Below are 20,115 nucleotides of genomic sequence, written 5' to 3' on the forward strand. Positions count from 1 at the left end.
TGTAAAACACTTTGGGGATCTTTTACATTAAATAGTTAGAGTATCGTAATGTTGCATTTTTAAACACACATCTATTATTGACAAGAGCTGAAATACCAGTTAAGGGACTTGGAATAATGAAAAAAGGGCACGTTTTACAAAGGTTTTACAGTAATACCTTACCTAGAAGTTTTAAAGATAAAAGAAATATGTCTTGCCTTTATTGTGAATTACAACAGAAACAAGGATTCAAGCCCATTTTTGACACTTGGAACTGTTCATAATTACGTGTTTAAACAGATTTCACCGTCATTCGTTGGCACATATTGCCTGAATTGCTTGAACTCTAATATTTATCATACTGCTCCAGACGATGACTAAAGCTTGGCTTATGTCCATCGTTTTGGTGCAGAATACAAAAGAAACAATGTACTAAAACATGTTCAGCTTTCGAAATGATTTGGACATATGCCCCAAACATCCGGAAACTCCGTCAGCAATGTTACATGTATATGTACATTTTGAACGCCCCCCCAAAAAACAGATCTGCTGATATAGTTCTTTGCAACTGTCAATCTGATTCATTTACATTATTAATAAGTACATCAACGTGAAACGATGTTTCAATACATACAGTTAGGTTGAATGGATACGGAAAAAAAGATACCTTTGAATGGACATCCTGATCATAAAAGACTATAAGATATAATAACACCGAGTCCAATTTCTAATTTGCTGAGACATAAAAATAAGGAAGTAAAAATAAGGCATAATGATAATATTTAACCGGTAAATACCATAATAATTTATAAAATATTTAGTACAGTAATTCCCTAATAATTTTATTCATATGCTCCAGAAAAGCATATACGAACGTGTATCAATTACCTGAAAAAATAGTTTGATATTATGGTGTTATAAATAACTGTTCCGTCATTCTGTCGTATTTTTAATACTTGTAATTATGTAACTGTTTTATTTTAATTGTGGTAAAGAATGGGGATCCAATAAAATTCAAGTTAACAAGTATACCAAGTCCTTCAGATGATTTGTCAACATGTAACTGTCTTCTGTCATTGTCAGATTTGTTTCCATAAAGGCATTCCCACACGCTTTTGCGCTTGGTACCATCATGTTTCTCACTGTTCCTTTCGACAAAATACTTGTAACTTATTCTAGCATTGAATACATCCGATTTAGGAAGGTCAACTTCGAATTTAACTTCCGCCACTCCCTGGGCTTCTAAGTGAGTTCTGCATTGAAAAGTAATTGTTTGTTATCATTTGGCAACTGCTTGTTTAGAAATCATTACCAACATATTGCTTAAAAGTAAATAACAAAAATATGTAATTTCTGCAGCATGTTAACAATACATTAATGACAGTGACAGTTAAGTTAAAGTTTCGCGATAAATTACTTCCAGTCTTCCAGCATATATAAATCGCAATTATAAAATATTTAGTAAGTAGAATTGATGAATGTTGATGCAATCAACTCTGTTGATATATGAAAACTAGAGCTATCGCAAAATTTTATAATACACTGAATAACTTTCGTCAGAGGAAAATATTGAGGTGGGGAGAGGTAAACTATATTAAGTAAGAAAGAAATGAATTGAGTTGCATGGTTGTTGTCCAGCGACACCAACATTCAACCACCCCGAAGAAATGCGTCGTACGTATCTCCATTTCACTGTGATCATATGAATGAATGAATTTTCACTGAAATCCATAAAAATCTCTGAAAGTAGTTTGCGCAACAAACTTGAATAGAATATACCTCATCGTTTTTCAACCCAATAAAGAATATGTCACGCACAACTGATTGTATCGTGGCTATGTATCTGTATCCCTTTGAAAAATGACATGAGGGGATACAGGCGCAAGTGATGGGCACATGAGTACATATTTGTGTGTGACCGAGCGTGGTACATGTGGTTAGCATTTCTTCTGGTTACGCAAATTTTATTTCTGACATTTTTCTATGATATGTTCTACTTGGATCAGCAAATATAGCCTTTATATTGCTGCCTCACCAGAATATCACGCCCAGTTACATCAAAGTTTTCTGGGCTAGCTGATCCTAGTACACTCATCTAAATGCTTGGTGCTAAGCTATTAATATTATTTTGGTAATGTCTGTGACCGACCGAGTTGAGGACCAAAACTAAACCTCCAGTATGCAAGGCGGGCGTTGCACAACTTAGCCGCTGCTGTGGTTTTTATAGTGGATAATTTTGGCTTCATAAATGTTAGACTTAAAACATATTATCAGAAACTGATAACCTTGTGTGTCAAATATAGTTTTAATAACACAAACACATAAGCTTGCCTTAAATCTTTATCCACATTTTGATTAGTAGCATCTTTAAACTAACTGAAAAGCACTAAGTCTTTCTGGTTAACACAAGAACTAGATATGTTTTTCCTTAAGCTCTACATTATATATTTAGTAGTTCTTCTGATACCCATTTTCTATTCCATTGTTATCAAGTTTGACGTCGCGGGAGTGAAATAAAGCCATTACATACATTTAATAATACAAAAGTGTAATAAAGCTTTGACGTCGACGTCGTTTAAAGTATTTTTCGGCAGGTACAGCTAGCATGTGATAAAACGAATATTACATCTGTGAATTTCCACATTGAATTTATTAAACTCGTTGAATAAAGTTGATAAAATGCTCGGCAGAGCCTCGCAATTTTTTTTATTCACCTCGTTGAATAAATTCATTATGAAAAAAACACTCATGTCTTTCTGAAATTATATTAACTTAATGTAGTCATCGTACAGGCGAGTGCATCGCTCAAAATCTATACCCTATATTTGCATGTGATAAAAATCAATGAATAGATTTCAGCACGGCTAGTGTCAGTAAGTTTGTAAGATATTCACTAATTCGAAGTGTGGATATCTAGATATTATTGTTCATTCATTATTAAATACCAACAAATACAAAGCGAAAAAAGTCGGTAGATCATATCATTGAGGTTATAACAATTACATGGCTATATAACGCATATATTTTACATACTTACATCTACTTCGATCATTTTCAGCACATTCTTATTTGTCTTTTTTAAATCACAACGTATCTCTTATATGAAGATGTAGCGAATATTTTAAACAAAAACATCCACTGAGCGGATACATCGTTTATCTATCATTTTTTGTTTTTTGACACTATAAAATTATATACATTGTATTATGCATTCTATTCAAGTTTAATGCGAGAACGGCAAATGCGATTTTCTCGCAAAAACACCTCACTTAAAGCTACTTGCCCAGCTGATGTAATAGTTTCCAACATATTCATTCCAACCAAGTTTTGATATAGAAACTTTATATCACAATGATAACTGATACAATGAGTGAAAGGAAGTGTAAGAACAGGTGAAAAATGTTGATTTGCTACATTATTTCAAAAGTGCGATAATTGTTACTCCTTTCGGCACAACAATAGTTCTGGTAATTTATTAGAATACCTTGCAAAAATCAGAGTCATTTAGTTTGTACAACTGATCACTTTCACAGAACCCACAATTTAAGGATTTTTGAGCGAAAAAAAATACCTTAAGGGTGAACGAGCCGCTTTTGAAAACGTTTGTATACTTGAAAACATGCAATTTTCAACAGATGATGATTCAGTAATTTACACGTCAAAATGATAACGACAGATTGTAAATGATATTTTAAAACGCACCCATTTTACGATAAATAGTGACAACATGCTATTGGCTCCTGTTTAACCATTTCGGTAGGGACTTACGAAAACTGTTGCATGTATAAGTTTTTACTTACCTCCCTGCAATAAAAAGACGTTTCTAAGTGTCATGTGGAAACAATTAACAATATAATATACAAATATAGTGGTAACGTAAAGTTTGTGCCGTTACGACACGTTGCTTAATCGAAATTACATTGCAGCAGTATTTGACACAGTCTATACCACAAAACATTACCCTTCAAATGTCATTGGTTTGTTCCATTGTACTGCTCCACCATTTCCATTTTTGGTCCACATATGTAAAACTACGATGTCTGTCTGATGATCGAACTTCATATTTGGAGCAATAAGAGCATGGAAATTAATACGAATCCAGTTTTCTTCAACGGCCTATTCAAATAAATGTATGTGTTAACGCCGCTGAGATTTGATATTTGTTACATACATTCTGTACGATGTTTCCCAATCATCTTAAATTCCATTACAGTCGAAAACAAAACTATCTGGTACCGAATAGTTCGGTAGCTCTTTGTTGCTCTATTTAGAAAAAAAAAACAGATAATGAAACATGCTTTGCCAATCAATTGAAAAATAATATTTTCGTGACGTAATGAAGAGATTTATTCAAAATTGATTTATTTATGTGTGCATAATTATATACTTTTTAGTAATTACAGCTAATTTGCATAATGTAGTTATTGGCATTACTTGCAAGTTATATACGTTTAAGTTTCTTACCTGAAAGGAAAATCAACGATGATCACTCATTTAGTACAAATTTTTGAGGACATGGGAGATATTAACGAGCATAGTGTAACATGCCTACCTGATAAATCATTGACTGCTGGAAAGAATCTACATCAGTTTCAAATCCCATTGCCGGCTGTTTATATTGATTGCCAAAGTTTTCAGTAGAAACATTCGCTTTTTTTGAAGGAGTTATTTCAACATGTTGAAATTCATCTTCGCTGTTTTTTTCAGTAATTGCACTTTCGATTGGCATTTCTTTTTTCGTCTTTACATTGGCATCCTTTTGAGGCGTATGATCATCAGGTTGTTGTAACTGCAATTCTTGTTTCCTTTCATCTTCACCTTTAGGTCCTTGTATTTCATAGTTTCATCAAACGTTATCATTATCATAAATGAAATGTGTGTTTTCAAAGAACGTTTAAGTCAAAGAAAGAAAAACGGAGTTTAATTTGAAATCATTTTATAGTTTCTTTAAGCGGTAAATCAGCGGCCATGCATGTAATATGACTTAAATACAGTATTTATACTGTGAATGTCAATTTATTTGTTATGCAGCATTCCTTTATAAAATTCTTATTTTCATTTCAATGAAATAAGTGACAAAATTATATTGAAGTGAACAACGACAAACATCATCTAAATTAAATACAGAAATGCATGTCTTACAGTTTTATACATACTCGGTGAATCTTGTGTCTCTTGCCCTTCTTCATTTGTTTCATCAACTTCATTTATGGCGTCGAACCACTCCTCCTCCTCTATTGTGAAGCAAATAACACATTTTTAAAGATTCATATACAGACTTGATATAAACAGTCAACCAATATAGCATATGACTTATTATGTCAAGTTGAAATTAGAACAAAATGTCAGTTCGGGGAAGTTAGTTGTTTGGCTTGCTTGAGGCAAGTTACTCCTAAATACAAGTGCCCGCTGTGACAGGTTAAATTGTATAAATAAGAATGCCACTTACCTCAAATATTTCTATCGAAATAGATAATTTATCCCAGAATGCCAACTACATGTTTATCGAGATATAATATATTTAGAAAATACTGGAACTCTTGTTGCTTTAAAATTACACAACAATAATTTTAATATGTCGGGAGGGAATTCATACCAGACTGTGACGAGTCATTATCATCATGTTCTGTTCCTTTTGGTATCGTTTCTGGGTCCTCATCTGCATCTATAAATGGGATCGAGCCGAATTCTTCTTCATTTGAGGACCCAGGTTCCTTTATTTCCTCAGATGGTGCCACTAGATCCCCCTGTCTCTGTTGTATATCTTGTTCTAGAGATAAGCATAGTATTTGATTAACAAGATAATGAAGTTTTGCAATGCAATTCAAAGCCCTCTTACAGGAAGACAACTAATTTTCGCTACTGCAGTATAACATAATGACCTTATATCTGTCAATGATGTAAAAACAATATAGTACTTTGTATACAATATGTTAAAACATAAAGTTTGGATTTGAATTTGCATCTATATAAATCTACAGTTATATTTGCTTATAATATCTATAAATTTAAAAAAGTATTTAATGTCGATTTTGATAACAATATACTTTGAAATCTGAAAAAAACTTGGTGTTTTTGTCACAAAAACATATGTCTCCCCCTATGTACTCTTTAGCCCTGCCAGCCATTTTGTGCAGCGAAGTGGAACGTGCCGGCGATATGCACAACTAGGTTTGGTACTGAGCAATCTTGTAAAGTTTCGTCGGAATCTGTCCAGCAGTTTGACCTGTGAAAGCCAGACAAGATTTTTCTATTTTTAGCTCTGGCGGCCACTTTTTGCAGTGAAATGGAACGTGCCAGCGATATGCACAACTGGGGTTGGTATTGATCACTCCTGTGAAGTTTCGTCGAAAACCAACCAGCAGTTTGACCTGTGAAAGCCAGACAAGATTTTTCTATTTTTAGCTCTGGCGGCTATTTTGTGCAGTGAAGTGGAACGTGCCAGCGATATGCACAACTAGGGTTAGTACTGATCACTCCTGTGAAGTTTCGTCGACCTTGAACTTTGAGCTAGAGGTTTTGGTGTTGTGCATGACATGCTGTCTTATTATAGGGTATATTTCTGCCTAGTGATAATAAAATCCCACCATGGTTTGTGTCGAGTTACAGATCGGACAGGAAAAGACCCTCCAAGTATCGCCTTAACCTTCAAGTTAGGGGTCTGTGCTTTGCATGACACGTCGTCTCATCTAGGGAAATATTTGTGCCAACTGATATTTAAAATCTGTTTTGCATTACAAAATTATGGACCGGATATAAAAAACTATGGACATTTGATCTCTATGTGTGACCTTGACTTTGGAGTTTGGATTCTTGGTGTTGCGCCTGACACTTTACTTGATTATGGGAGACATTAATGCCAAGTAATATTATAATCCTTTGATGGATGACAGAGTTCTGGTCCAGACACGAAACAGAACATGTTTATGCCATGCGAAGTGTGCCGTTGACCTTTAAGCTAGGGGTTTAAAAGTTGTGCTTGACACATTGTCTTATTATTGGGTACATTTGCGCAAAAGTAATATTTAAATTCCTTCATGGTTTGTTGAGTTACAGACCGGACAGTAAAAAAGCCCAGTTAACATTTGACTTCGAAGAGTGACCTTGACCTTTGAGCTAGGGGTCCGGGTTTTGCGCATGACACGTCGTCTCATCATGGGGAACATTGAGCTAAGTAAAATCAAAATCCCTTGATGAATGACAGAGTAATGGTTCGGACACGGCCACGAAATTGCGGACGGATGGACGGACGGACGGACAAGCACAAACTCATAGTCTCCGAAACTGGTTTTTAGCCAGTAGGATACTAATAACAAATGCAAATGTAAATCTTTAACAATTTGATACAGTGTTTTTAAAAGAATTCAATATTTAAAATAGGTCATTTTTAATACCTACAATGACATTATGTATATACCACATATCTTTTAGGTAAAAACGTCACTTAAAGACGAAACGCTTATGATTCCAGGCATAACACTCCATCACTGAATACGCATTAAAGCTAAAGTGTAAGTCTATTTTAATGTACTTGATCATTGCATATTCATGATGGTATTGCCTTTTTTGTTGAACAAAATTAGACACAAGCTTATAGTTGAAAATTTAATGAAATTTTATCGATGTTCAGAGGTGTATTTATTAGATATACACTGTATGCGAATGCAAAATGATGACTCAATCGTTTACATAGATACCAGGAAATAAGATTGTTTCAATAAAAATGCTTTCAAGTTGAAAGGGAGTTTCTATAGACATATGTTTTAAAGCCAAATTATTTCACCTTTAATATTAATATTAGGTATTACTTGTTCACTAATTTATTTCCAGAAGTTTCCATTGGCTCAGTTAAAAATATAATGTTAGTGATACCTTTGATCTGGCAGTAATCGTAGGAAGGGGCAAATAAGTGCGTCAATTAGTTCTTTATGCAGAAAAATATGTTTTTCTTCAACAGAACATAATGTATTGAATATCATGAAATTAAAAACTACTGTGACATTAACGTTAAAGAATGGATGAATACAATTTATTTTTATTTTCCGAAAATTCAGTTAACAGTTGCTATTTGTTGTTTAAAACTTGAGCAAAACAGCATTTGAAACAATACCTGGAATTTCTTTCTTTGTGTCTAAGACTGGTTTTCCACAGTTTTGACAAAAGCTTGAGTTAGCGCCAAGATTGGAATTACAATGCCTACATGTAACAATCTTTTCAACAGGTTTCCCGCATGAGGGGCAAAATTTTATTCCATCTTGAAGAACTTGCCCACATATAGTTCCATCATTCTTTTTACTCTGACATGTCTTAGCTGATGTTAAAGGCAATAAACCTTTGCCGCATTCCGGACAGAATTTGGTACCTGGACCACTCTCTACTTCACAGTTTGGACAACGCATTTTTGCAAAAAGTCATCTTCAGCTGAAATATCAAGAAAAAATCAGACTAAGTAATATTTACATCTGTCAGACTGTCAATAAAACTTTCAGTATTATTAACAAATCCCTCACTTGCAAGTAACCATGTTTTATTAACACTTTTTACAAGAGAAGTTATCAAAACCTTACATAATTAACACACATCACACTGTGACACGATTAATCGGTGAGCAAAATCAGATTTGGTACATCATGCACACTACTGTTATTGAACAATAAAATTCTTTGCCAGATACCATTTTATCTTAAAGTGATAATGCAGCTACATGTATGCTATACCGAATTCTAAGTTATATTAATCAGCGAGAAAATAAATCGTAACAGGGAGAAACAAAATAACATTATGGTGATAAATTGTGTTTTTTTCCCCCAAAGTTTTCGCGCTTTTCCAGCACTAACTCAAGGATACTAGAAATTTTCAAATCAAAGAAGCTCCATGATGGTAATTAAACATGATTAACATGGGAAAAAAAGAGAAATACAAGTATTTATTTACAAACTGACGGTGACATATATTAGGTCAAGACAATGTGTTTAATGTCTAAACATTTTCTTGAATGAACGTAGCATTATGCACAGTAATATATGTTTCAAGTTGAGGTTAGACTTCACTCTGTTTTTTAGTGTAAGATAGTTATTCATCTACCTTTCTAAAACTATACTTGAAAGAGATTGACTGAATAATTCTGCAGATGTAGTTTTGAGAACACAGTAATTCAGGGAGGGCGTAAATTGTTCCACCTGTCGTCTTCTAGTATAGCTGTACTGTACCAGTATTATCAGAATGATTTTCACGAAGTCCCTGTGGCAGTAACAATTAAGTTACTAGGTTGTGGTGGGTCTTAAGAAGACGCGCCGCAAAATAACTATATTCTTTTGTATTTCCATGATGGTAATTGTACATGATTTGCATGAAAAACATCAGAAATACAATTATTTGGTTAAAAACTGACATTTACATATATTAGGCCAAGACAATATGTTTAATGTCTTGAATGAATGTAGCCAGAATTATCAGAATAATTTTCACGAAGTTCCTATGGGTGGAAAAGGTAGGTCACTAGGTTGTGGTGGGACCATTTCAGCATAAGTTAACTATATTATGTGCGGTGGGAATGTGTTTAACGTCTTTTTAACGTCTTTTTCAACAGTGTTTCAGTCATAACAACGACGGTCTCTTTTCATAGCAGTGAGCACAATGCCCAACTTTATATTGCTGCAACACTGGAATATCACGTGACATGATACCCCACTCAGTCACAGTATACTGACACCAGGCTAACCAGTCCTAGCACTCTCCTTCTAATGCTGAGCGCCAAGCGAGGAAGCTACAAGTGCCATTTTTACGTCTTTGGTATGACGCGGTCAGGGATCGAATCCACTAGGCTACCGGGTCGGTTATGTGCGGTAAGAAATGCATAAACATGATAATGATAAGGTTTGGCCTATTATGCCACCTCTTTGCAGTGGGGAATATAGATTTTTCTGTCCGTCTGTCCGTCCGTCAGAGAAAATTCATGTTATACATATCGCAGAAAGTTTGTGATCTACCGTCATTACACATCATTGAAACGTTCTTTAACATAATAAGTTGAGACATAGCGGTCAAGGTGATACACTATGATCGTCCAGCGTCCGTCGTCCATCTTTGTCGCCCGACGTAAACAGTTTCGCTTTGAACACTCCAGAAATCACAATTATTGCCCAATTATATTGCTACTTGCTCAGAATGTTTGACTTAATAGAATGCCGGACGTGTTTGAAACTGGGTAAAGCTACTAGGTCTATAGATGGTTGAGAAAATTTTCTATGATTTGACATAGTGACCTAGTTTTTAATCCCGGATAAACACCTTATTGAAATTGATTTAAACTTCATGAAAATGTTCCGTCTAAAGTCGCATAGATCAAACAACAAATATTGCCTATATATGGCTAAAAAGGTTTTTCTATGTTTTATCCTAGCGACTTATTTATTAACCCAACATAACCCAGTTTTAGACTTGACGCAGATATTATAAAAAAAAACTTTCTGACCAGTTCTACGTAGATCAGGTAGAAAATAGGCTTTCAGAGTGCTCAGAATGTTTTTTTTTTATAATATGACCTAATGACCTAGTTTAATATCCCAGATAATCCTATTTTAAATTTGTTCTACAATTTATATAGTAGAAAATATTGCATATAGAGAGTTAAAAAAATATTTTTTTTATGATTTGGTTTACTGACCCACCTTTTTACGCTAGTTCAAAACTTTACCTAGAACTGATTAAGACAGACATTATGACTATGTTTCATATAGAACAAGTAAATATTAGTTTCTAGTGTGTATACAAAGTTTTTCACCCAGTTTCAAAGTTAACCTAGATTTGATAAAGCATCCACAGCTTTTATTATATTCCAACTGGCATATCATAGTAGGTTGTCCTCCTTGAAAGTAACCCGATAATCAATATTGGTTTCCCGATTGAATAAACTTTGAGCAAAAGATTATTTAGGGAAAAATATTTTCAATGGTTAATTTCAAATATTTCTTTACATTTGTGAATGTTTTAGCAGATATGACATTTTACATCAATTTCTCCACTTCAATTTGATGTAAAAATGTTTATTCTAACTGAATATCTTCTTGCTTCCAATTATGTTTTAAAAGTATCGCCATCGCTTACATTGAGCATTAAGTGAAAATCACTAAAATTTACAATTTCTATCACTTTAGAGGCAAATAAGTCATGTTTTCCCAAATATGACAATTTATTAGCACATATGTAGGTGTTCTTGACTTTATGAACATTATGATGACATATTCATAACTTTATAAAGATTAAAGCTTCTTGCTTCCATTTAGCGTCAAAGTTAACCAAGAATCTAAAAACTGGCGATTTTCTTAATGCTCTACTGTAACTTACGCTGTGTTGATTTACAGAACTACAAATACCAACAAGTGACAATTCTATCCAGGGATATGAAATCATAACGTTCATAACAATGAGGAAAGGGAACAAAATATATCATACCGGAACAGAACACAATAGAACAGAACAAAACAGAAAAAAACAGAGCTTTTATTTATTCCAGCTGTTTTAGGAAAATACGACCATGGGGTTTAAGAACAATACGAATAATCATGAATTGATTCGGACAAAACAGTTAGATATTTTAGAGTATTTGACGATAGGGGAAAAAAGGTCAGTAAGATTCAGTTTATGGAAAAAAAGTGTTTTCTGTTTTGTTATTCCGGCGAAAAATAAAAGTTATAAGTGGGGAGCGGAATTGGTACATTTATTTAAATAAAAGATAAAACGTTAATTCTACAGATGTACAAATCATGGGGAAGTAACAAACAGCAATATCATGTTCATTTTAGCTATGAAAAACCAAAATTGAAAAATAAATAAATAAAAGCATGCTTTCCACGAGTGTATAAAGTGGGATTATCAAGACTTTAGTGCGACTTTCATTTTTTCACGGTTTTGTTCGCGAAAAACATGCAAATCAGTCACCATTATAGCTCAGGTAAATTTTATTTCATGATTGAACTGTAAAATCAGCGCAAACAGGAATGGTTTTGTCAAACTTTCACAATATTTAATTAAATTTTATTTATTTTGTTAGGTTTAACGTCGCACCGACACAATAATGGGTCAGCTTTTATGGTGGAGGTAGACCCCAGGTGCCCCTCCGTGCATTATTTCATCACGAGCGGGCACCTGGGCGAACCCACCGGTCTTCTGTAAGCCAGCTTGATGGCTTCCTCACATTGAAAATTCAACGCCCCGAATGAGGCTCGAACCAACATCAATGAGGGGCAAGTGGTTTGAAGTCAGCGTCCTTAACCACTCGGCCATGGAGCCCCTCACCCACCCCCTCCAAAACACTATTAAAAAGTAGATAGAATAATCAGAACTATTTTTTTCATAACTCAATGACATTTTCTAAAGGTTTTTGATTATCATATACCAAATGATACATTAATTCCCTTTTATGTAAAACCTTGCTTTTTACAGCAAGGATCAAGTCCAGTTGAAATTGGTAATCAGTCAAATGCGTATGCGTGATTTACTAACACGCCTGTTCAATCACGTTTTTTTATACTGCTCGAAATTTATAAATATATCAGATACCGTTATAAATATTGCTTAGTTTACAACTTTTTTTTCATGTTACCGTTATATAGACAAGAGCATGCAAACAAAATAGGAGAACATTGTGTCTTTATATTAGTCTTGTTTTGATCAAGGAGGAAACTTACTTTACATGTTGTTTCATGAATGAAAGCAATACCACGATCAATGCAAAATATATCAAAATATATGAAAGTGAATTATTGATATACGACCTTAGCTAATGTAAGGGAGACAATCCAATCAGGGGAAATTGCTTTAAAGCAGTCGATAATCAAGGGAGAGAAAACTCGATATTTCTCATCATAAGCTGGCCATGGGCAACTATTCTGTCCCCGTTTCAAAAGATTCAGTAGATCCAGTAGAAAATAATGCCTCGAGAGTGTCAGTGATGTTTTTCCTACGATGCAGCTTCGTGACTCCGTTTATGATCCCAAATTATCCAGTTCAAAATTAGATCTAGATTTTTTCAAAGTGAAAAATTCTAACCAGGTTTTATAGAGATCGAAAATAAATTATGGCCTTTAGTGTGTTAACAATGTTTTTCCATAACTTCAACTAGTGACATTAATTTTGATTTTTAATTAATTTATTTTAGATTATCCAGTTTCAAACATGGTGACAATTTTTTAAAAAGACAAATATAGGGTATTAAAAAGGTTTGTTTATGATTTGACCTAGTCACGTATTGTTTTGGCAAAGATGACCTAGTATCAAAATCTGCCGAGAATTTCCTAATACAACATTATGACTAAGTTTCATTATCATTGTCTATCATATTATCTGTGAGTGTTAACAGTGAAATTGTGGCTACGGATGAAGACAGACGACGGACACAGTGCTACCAAAATAGATCACTTTCAGCTCTTTGTGCTCAAATGTGTTAACATGTGTTAAAATCTCGGGTGCGCAATTCTAAGTGATAAATATATTCCTACACAATTTCATGACAGTGGTTCAATACTTTTTTCGATATGTGTATTACAAATTTTCTCTGACGGACAAACGGACAGACGAACACACGAAGCGAAATCTGCACCCCCACCGCATAGTAGTGGTAAAATAAGCCAGGCCGTATCACCGTTTACGCATTTTATATAATCAAATTATGTTGAGATGCCCCCCCCCCCATCCCCCCGTGAAAATTCGATCGTCAGTTCGCTAATGTCTAGTAAGAACAAAGTCGAAACTAAACAACCGATACAATTAAATGTAAGTGATACGTAACCGCTGTTCAATAAATATTTCAGTACCCTGCATTTCAACATGCAACGAATGAATTTCTTAGTTCAATGGGTGAAAAGTTAAACCAAACTTTCAACCCTAGCAGTATAATAATTACAAAAATGGCACAATAACCTGTCGTATAGTCAAACACACGTTGGGTGAAAATTTTCACAATGTTTCGTCCCACACGTGCCAATTTCATGACAACGACCCTGATAACAAGTGTAACTTTGTAACTCAGTTGGCCAGTTTTTCAACTCTAGCACTAAGAAAGGCTCAAACCAGTATTAGTTCAGCCATCGCTCAACCTTGTTTTCTAACGGATTTTTACTAATACTCGGTGGGTTTATTTGCGATGTATTAGCTAAGCCTTGGTCACACACTATGAACATGTAGATACAGCCATCGGACCGTTTCGCTGTATTGTTTCATATATAAAACGTGTTACTTTGGTGATTTACTACTTTCGAAAAATAAATTCTCATAGAAATCATAGAAAAATACAAAGACACATTAAAACACAAAAGCACTAGCGCCCGTCCAATGAGTGAAAAAAATATTTGCTGGGAAAAAAGGTGAATTTATTTCAAGGTAACACTACATGCATTCGTATGTTTGCTCATAGTCTTATTGTTTTCATAATTCCTAAATGTTCCACCTTTCATTTACAAAACACGTGCAATATGCACTTGTAATTAGGAATGCATTTGTAAATTTAAATCAATAGTACAGGTACTCAAATTGCACTTGCAAATGCATGAATTTCCAAATCCACACGTCATTGAAAGGAGACGTATATACCATATATATATATATATATATATATATATATATATATATATATATATATATATATATATATATATATATATATATATATATATATATATATATATATATATATATCTGTGTGTGTGTGGGGGTGTGTGTGTGTGTGTGTGTGTGTGTTCACCTACATATTTGTGCGTTACATGTACTTATAATTAATTACATGCACTTATATATTTATGCTTGCACGTATATTTTGAAACGTGTACAAACGTAGCTAAAATTGAAGAGTTGAATCTGTTACAATTTAAGCTCGAGTTTTTGAATAAAAATAGAGTTTTTGCACTCTCTCCAGCATCGGCGTCGGTGTCGCCGTTGGTTTAAGTTTTTTTTTAATAAAGTAAAACATCTGTAATACTAGCTTTACTGAGACGAAATCTTTCCAAAAGTCCAAATAGTCGGTCATAACGAAAGGGTTTGCTCAGTCCCGTATCATTCCCTCCCTCCTTACCATTTCTGCTTTAACTTCATACTGGAAATTTAAATCCATGTCTAAATATTCCGCCTCCATCTTTTCTTAAACCACCTATGCCCCAGGTTTAAAATAACAATAGAAAGATAAGTAATTGCTGACACCGCTCAAAGTAGAAAAATCCAATTAAAGTTTAACTTTTGTCGAGCCCCGTTATTCACGTGATGACTAAATCGTTGTAAATATCCGACACGGCTTATGTCAGAGCTTAAGTCATTACTTAATAGTTGAAAAACTGGCCAAGTGTTTGTGAGAATATGGTATTTTCTTACCGCGAAATCCACCATATCCTTTTGTCGAAATGCATATAGTATACACAGTTAATAATTTCAAATGACAATTGTGACGTTGAGGCTTTTTAACACTGTATGTGACGCTGTGGCATTTTTTGTTTGTTATAGTTGCTACACTGTAACATTTGTGCAGAGTTTAAAAATGGCTTTGGTACATACTATTCATATAAGTTTGTCCTTCACTTAAAGTTAAGGGTTTGTCGTTGCCTTTAAATGAGTAGTATTATGTATTCTACTCCTTCTCTCTATTATGAACAGGTTTTATCAGTTTTATTTGTACACAGTTTGCTCCATTTTCCGAAATTGATAGAGTAATATCTATCTCATTTCATTTCAATGCCATATTTTTCACCTATGAAAACGTATAATTACTGTTTATTACACCTGGTAATTTAATCAACGGGGTCTCATTGAACGACAGTGCAAAAGTTTTTGTTGAGATGTTGTCACATGTATTCGTTGAGACATGACTAACCTTTACCTTTACCTTTACCTTTGTACTTCTCCCGGTACGATAATACTGAACCGCATGTACTATTTGAGATACAATTGCGGGTTATCTTTCACAAGGAAGTTCAAATGAATGATTTAAATTGGTTTCAATGCGAATATTTGTCAATGCAAACTTCTTTTTGGTATATCATTTGTTTAATATAAAATATATTACAAAAATGCATTTCAGAACTTGAAGGCCAAATTGTTTATAGTATGTTAAACTGCAATGATTTTTCAATAAAGCAATTTGTACAATGACTTTTAATTATATAGTTCAAACTGATTTCTATATTTGTTCTAGGGCAGGCAAGTGTTTTTATCTTTACCACTCTTCGACAAAAATCTTTGCATGTTTTCATTCATATTTTTCTTTTTTAAGACATGCTACAGAGAAGAAGGAAAAAAATCACATTTCAAATACAATGTACGAGCGTTTGGTTTAAGGTATCCGATCCTTAAATAAGCAAGTTCTATTTAACAGTGCTATTTAAATATATCAAATATTGCTGCCTGGTAAAGTCCTATAATTTTTGTATCATTAAAATTTTAAAAGTGTATTGTCTACAAAAAAACAAAATATAAACTACATTACAAAGATATGTTACAAATATATTTTTTTTTTACTTTATAGTTTTCAGTGATATTTCAACAGAAATCCAGTTAATACAATGTAAGATTTATCATTTCGCAGTCAAAAACATAACCGTAGAGATTCGTGCATATTATTTATGGGCGTCTTATTTACTAATTCTTGTTCAGCAGACACATCTCTTTCAAATGATACAAAAAAACAAAAAAACATGGGGTCACCAGGCATCAAAATGTTACCTATTTGTGGATCGGATACCTTAAATTATTTAAGACGTTTATTATGTTTATGGACACAATAATATATCGTATACTATAGTCACAAACAGTATAAAAAGTTTCAAGTCTACACAGATTAGCGTCGTCGCACTAGTCTAGAATATTTGTAAATAATAATATCAATATTTTAACTATTCAAGTCATTTGATGCCCAGCACACATCCGGAAAGTTTGTTAAACATATGGGCTCATTTGCGGCTTGCGTAGTCGTGCCCTTAAAAGTTAGGTTTTTGGTGCGCTGATTTCAGACAAGTTGATCAGTGAGCTTGTGGGTGTGTGTGCGTGTGTTGGACGGGGCCTCACTGTGTTGTTTTTTTCTTGCGTGTCTGTTTATTTGCTCCCAGTGTTTTTGAATGTATGTGTCTGTGTCTGTAAATGTGTGCGTGCGTGCATGAGGCTGTGTTTGTCTTGTGTACATGCGTGTTTGCGTTGCTGTGATGAACGGTGTAGTGAGACAGCGTTTTTGGAGCTTGACTTTCCCTGATGAATATGGATTCTTGCTATATACATTTCCCCTAATTATCCAACCCTTTTATCTACTCCTAACCCATTTTTGTATTTTGCCTATAATTAGATTGTACATGTTGGATTTTTGAAGTAACCCGTCAGTGATATCCGTTACAGCTTCTTTTTGTTGCGGGCCATTTTTGCGATGCATTGCTCTATAACTGTGTTTGGGGTGCTCTGTGCTTCCGGGAAGTCTGCAAGAACCTTTTATATCTTTGTTTTTGTATGCACAAAAATCTTCTGAAACGCTTTGTTCCACATATACTGATAACATGACAACCCACAAGTAAAACTTCGTAACTCCATACTTGCGAGAAAATCACATTTTCATGCTGCGTAATCCAGTATATTCACGGGATTTAGCCTCATGCAATTTTCGTCTTTTTTCCGAACTTAGAACAGAATACACTGCGGGACATTGCGATACTTGCCTAAGACAGCTGCGACTTTCACTGTTAACTTTACCTAGAGGATACTAACTTATATCAGGATTTTTACTAGATACTGTATTGTACATTAACAGGCCTCGTGTAGTTATAACAGGGTCATTTTCTTAATTGTTTTATAGTTTGATATTTCCTAATAGTATGACTCAGAATATAGATATTAATTAGCTAAATTTCTCTATATACAATCACTTATGGGCTGCAGACTATAAATTTGAGAAAAACGGACAAGCGAAAATTACCAAATCTACAGTAAAGTTGGGTCATATAAATCAATGACTAAGTATTGATTTCATTGCAACGAAGAACGAAATATGCATATTGCCTTTATAAATCATTTTCAGTCGAGTATGATATTATCAATTCACAAAAGGTTCAATGTACACCAGATAGGTAGAGTAATGACAACTTTTGAATGTAATTTATACCCGTTTCAGTTTGGTGCGCACTTAAAACAATCGATTATTTAGTACTACAACTTTAACAAAACATAAGCTGACAAAAACCACGGATGGCCTTGAAAGAAGTTAAATATTTATTGCAGCTTTGGTTGAGCTAAAACTGTCACAGTTTTTATCTTATATCTGTCTAACTTTATCTAGATCTATCTTGATTTTTTTTACACATTCAGACACAATATATTATTATCTTATTATGTAAATAAGTCGGGATATGTGATTATTATGAATTGATATTAAGTTGTTAGCATCAATTTGTCTATATCATTTTGAACACTGCCCTGCAAACACAGAGGAGAATATTTGAAAAGTCTTCCAAAGAGCCGTGTATGGAAAATTAGATCCAGACACGGCGGTCATTTTGACATATTAAGATGGCGTTTGCAAGTATAGGAGAGAGAATCAAATGACTTTAAAACCGAACGAGTGGTTTGGAAGAAAATCGTTTTTAACGACTACATTTTGTAGCTCCGGCGGCAATTCTTCAGAAAAAGATCACAATCATATGAACATCCTTTGTAGAAGGTCATTTAAAAACATTTTCAAAAGGGAGGAAATGTTTGTCAGTCGTTTTACTGTTCATAGCTTAGGTGGCATTTTACGACAAGTCAGAATAATTTTAACACTATTGGCATAAGGTAGCTTTAGGAACATTTGTGAGAAAAATGTTTTAAAATCAGGCCATCAATTTCTAACGAGACAAACTGTTATTGTGACAACTCCCTTTTTACAAGTTGCAGTAAATTGAACAATCTTAGCAGAAGGTCACCTAAGGATCAATTGTGTGAAACTGTTTAAAATTCTGGCGACCAGTTTCGGACGTGAACCTGTTAAAGTTTCCACTATGTACATAACGAGTAAAAGTGAGCAAGCCTTCTGACAGCATACCTATACTTTGAACGATCTTGGTGGAGAGCCACCGAAAGAACAATTGTGTGAAATTATTTCAAAATCGCAGTTTCTGACGAAATGTTTTGTTTTGTTTTGTTTTTTATTGACATGGCTATCAGAGTTTTGCATGTAATACACTTCTAAGAACAACTTGATAAAGGACCACCTATGAAACATTCCTGTGAAGTTGTATTGATATTGACAGAATGGTTTAGGAGATGATGATCTAACAATAATCGGAGAAAAAGACTGTATATCAGTATCTTAAATCTAAAAGCTAATGGCAGAAGTAGAAGTATCAAATTTGAATTAATTTTGGTCAGTATTTAAATACTAGATAATATTATAAAGAAAGCTGTTTGAACTATAAGCATACAATAAAATAAACCGAAACTGCATGCATTCTAACTGCCTTTCATTGCTCATAAAAGTCCTGAAACAACACGTTTGACTGTATAACTATAATTATAACTATCTACAATAGTTTAGTTTATAATTTAAACAATTACCTGATGGATATGTGACTGAATGATCCGTTCCGTCTTCTGTCGAAAACAACTATACTTGTGTTTTACAACTGCGTATTGACTAAAGTATTGTAATCTACCTGTCATATGATCCTTTTTATCTATAGCTATATCTTTCGAACACGTATGAATTATTCATTTGGTTAACCTACAGTTTTTCGAAAATGAGGGATAGTTTAAAAGAATCAAGAAAAATGTTCGCTTTTTGACATTTGTAAGTTACAATGACAATCAATGAATGCCACGGTTACCTTATCTCACCTTTATGTGAGATTGATGTCCTTTGGAAATATAATTTTTATTTTGTCTTTTCTATCATGTACTTAATTTGCAAGTAGTGTATTTTGTTTGTTTGTTCGTTTGAAAGCATATCTATAGCCAAGCCAGTAACTAATAAGGGCTACTCCTCCAGAAGACTATTAATAGACTTATTGGTAGGAAAGTGCTAGATACAGAAGACTTCCCAGTTACAGAAGCTTTTTCTTTGGTTCCTTAGCGTGCCAGATACAAAACATCCATACAAGGCACACTAAGTCTAAATGTTAGGAAGTTTTAATTTGGGGA

The 20,115-nt window shown here is 33.9% G+C and overlaps 1 protein-coding gene across 1 annotated transcript; it reads right to left on the reverse strand.

Annotated features, from left to right (window-relative positions):
- Positions 1-928: 928 nt before the first annotated feature.
- LOC128550541 (uncharacterized) lies at positions 929-19,623 on the reverse strand. Its single transcript, XM_053529774.1, has 7 exons — positions 19,534-19,623; positions 8,090-8,400; positions 5,576-5,749; positions 5,136-5,213; positions 4,532-4,806; positions 3,941-4,095; positions 929-1,232 (listed from the first exon to the last, which is right to left on the reverse strand). The coding sequence occupies exons 2-7, from the start codon at positions 8,376-8,378 to the stop codon at positions 929-931; spliced, it is 1,275 nt and encodes a 424-aa protein (XP_053385749.1). The 5' UTR covers positions 8,379-8,400; positions 19,534-19,623.
- Between the last annotated feature and the right edge of the window lie 492 nt (positions 19,624-20,115).

This window comes from Mercenaria mercenaria, chromosome 18 (assembly GCF_021730395.1).
Source record: "Mercenaria mercenaria strain notata chromosome 18, MADL_Memer_1, whole genome shotgun sequence".
Classification (NCBI taxonomy): domain Eukaryota; kingdom Metazoa; phylum Mollusca; class Bivalvia; order Venerida; family Veneridae; genus Mercenaria; species Mercenaria mercenaria.

What these genes read in the sequence shown, in the direction of transcription:
- LOC128550541 (XM_053529774.1), bottom strand. Translation starts at nt 8,378, where the DNA reads ATGCGTTGTCCAAACTGTGAAGTAGAGAGTGGTCCAGGTACCAAATTC. An exon ending in CACAAAGAAAGAAATTCCAG is followed by an intron (nt 5,750 to 8,089) that starts GTATTGTTTCAA and finishes GCTTATCTCTAG; the next exon opens with AACAAGATATACAACAGAGA. An exon ending in AGAGACACAAGATTCACCGA is followed by an intron (nt 4,807 to 5,135) that starts GTATGTATAAAA and finishes ATGAAATACAAG; the next exon opens with GACCTAAAGGTGAAGATGAA.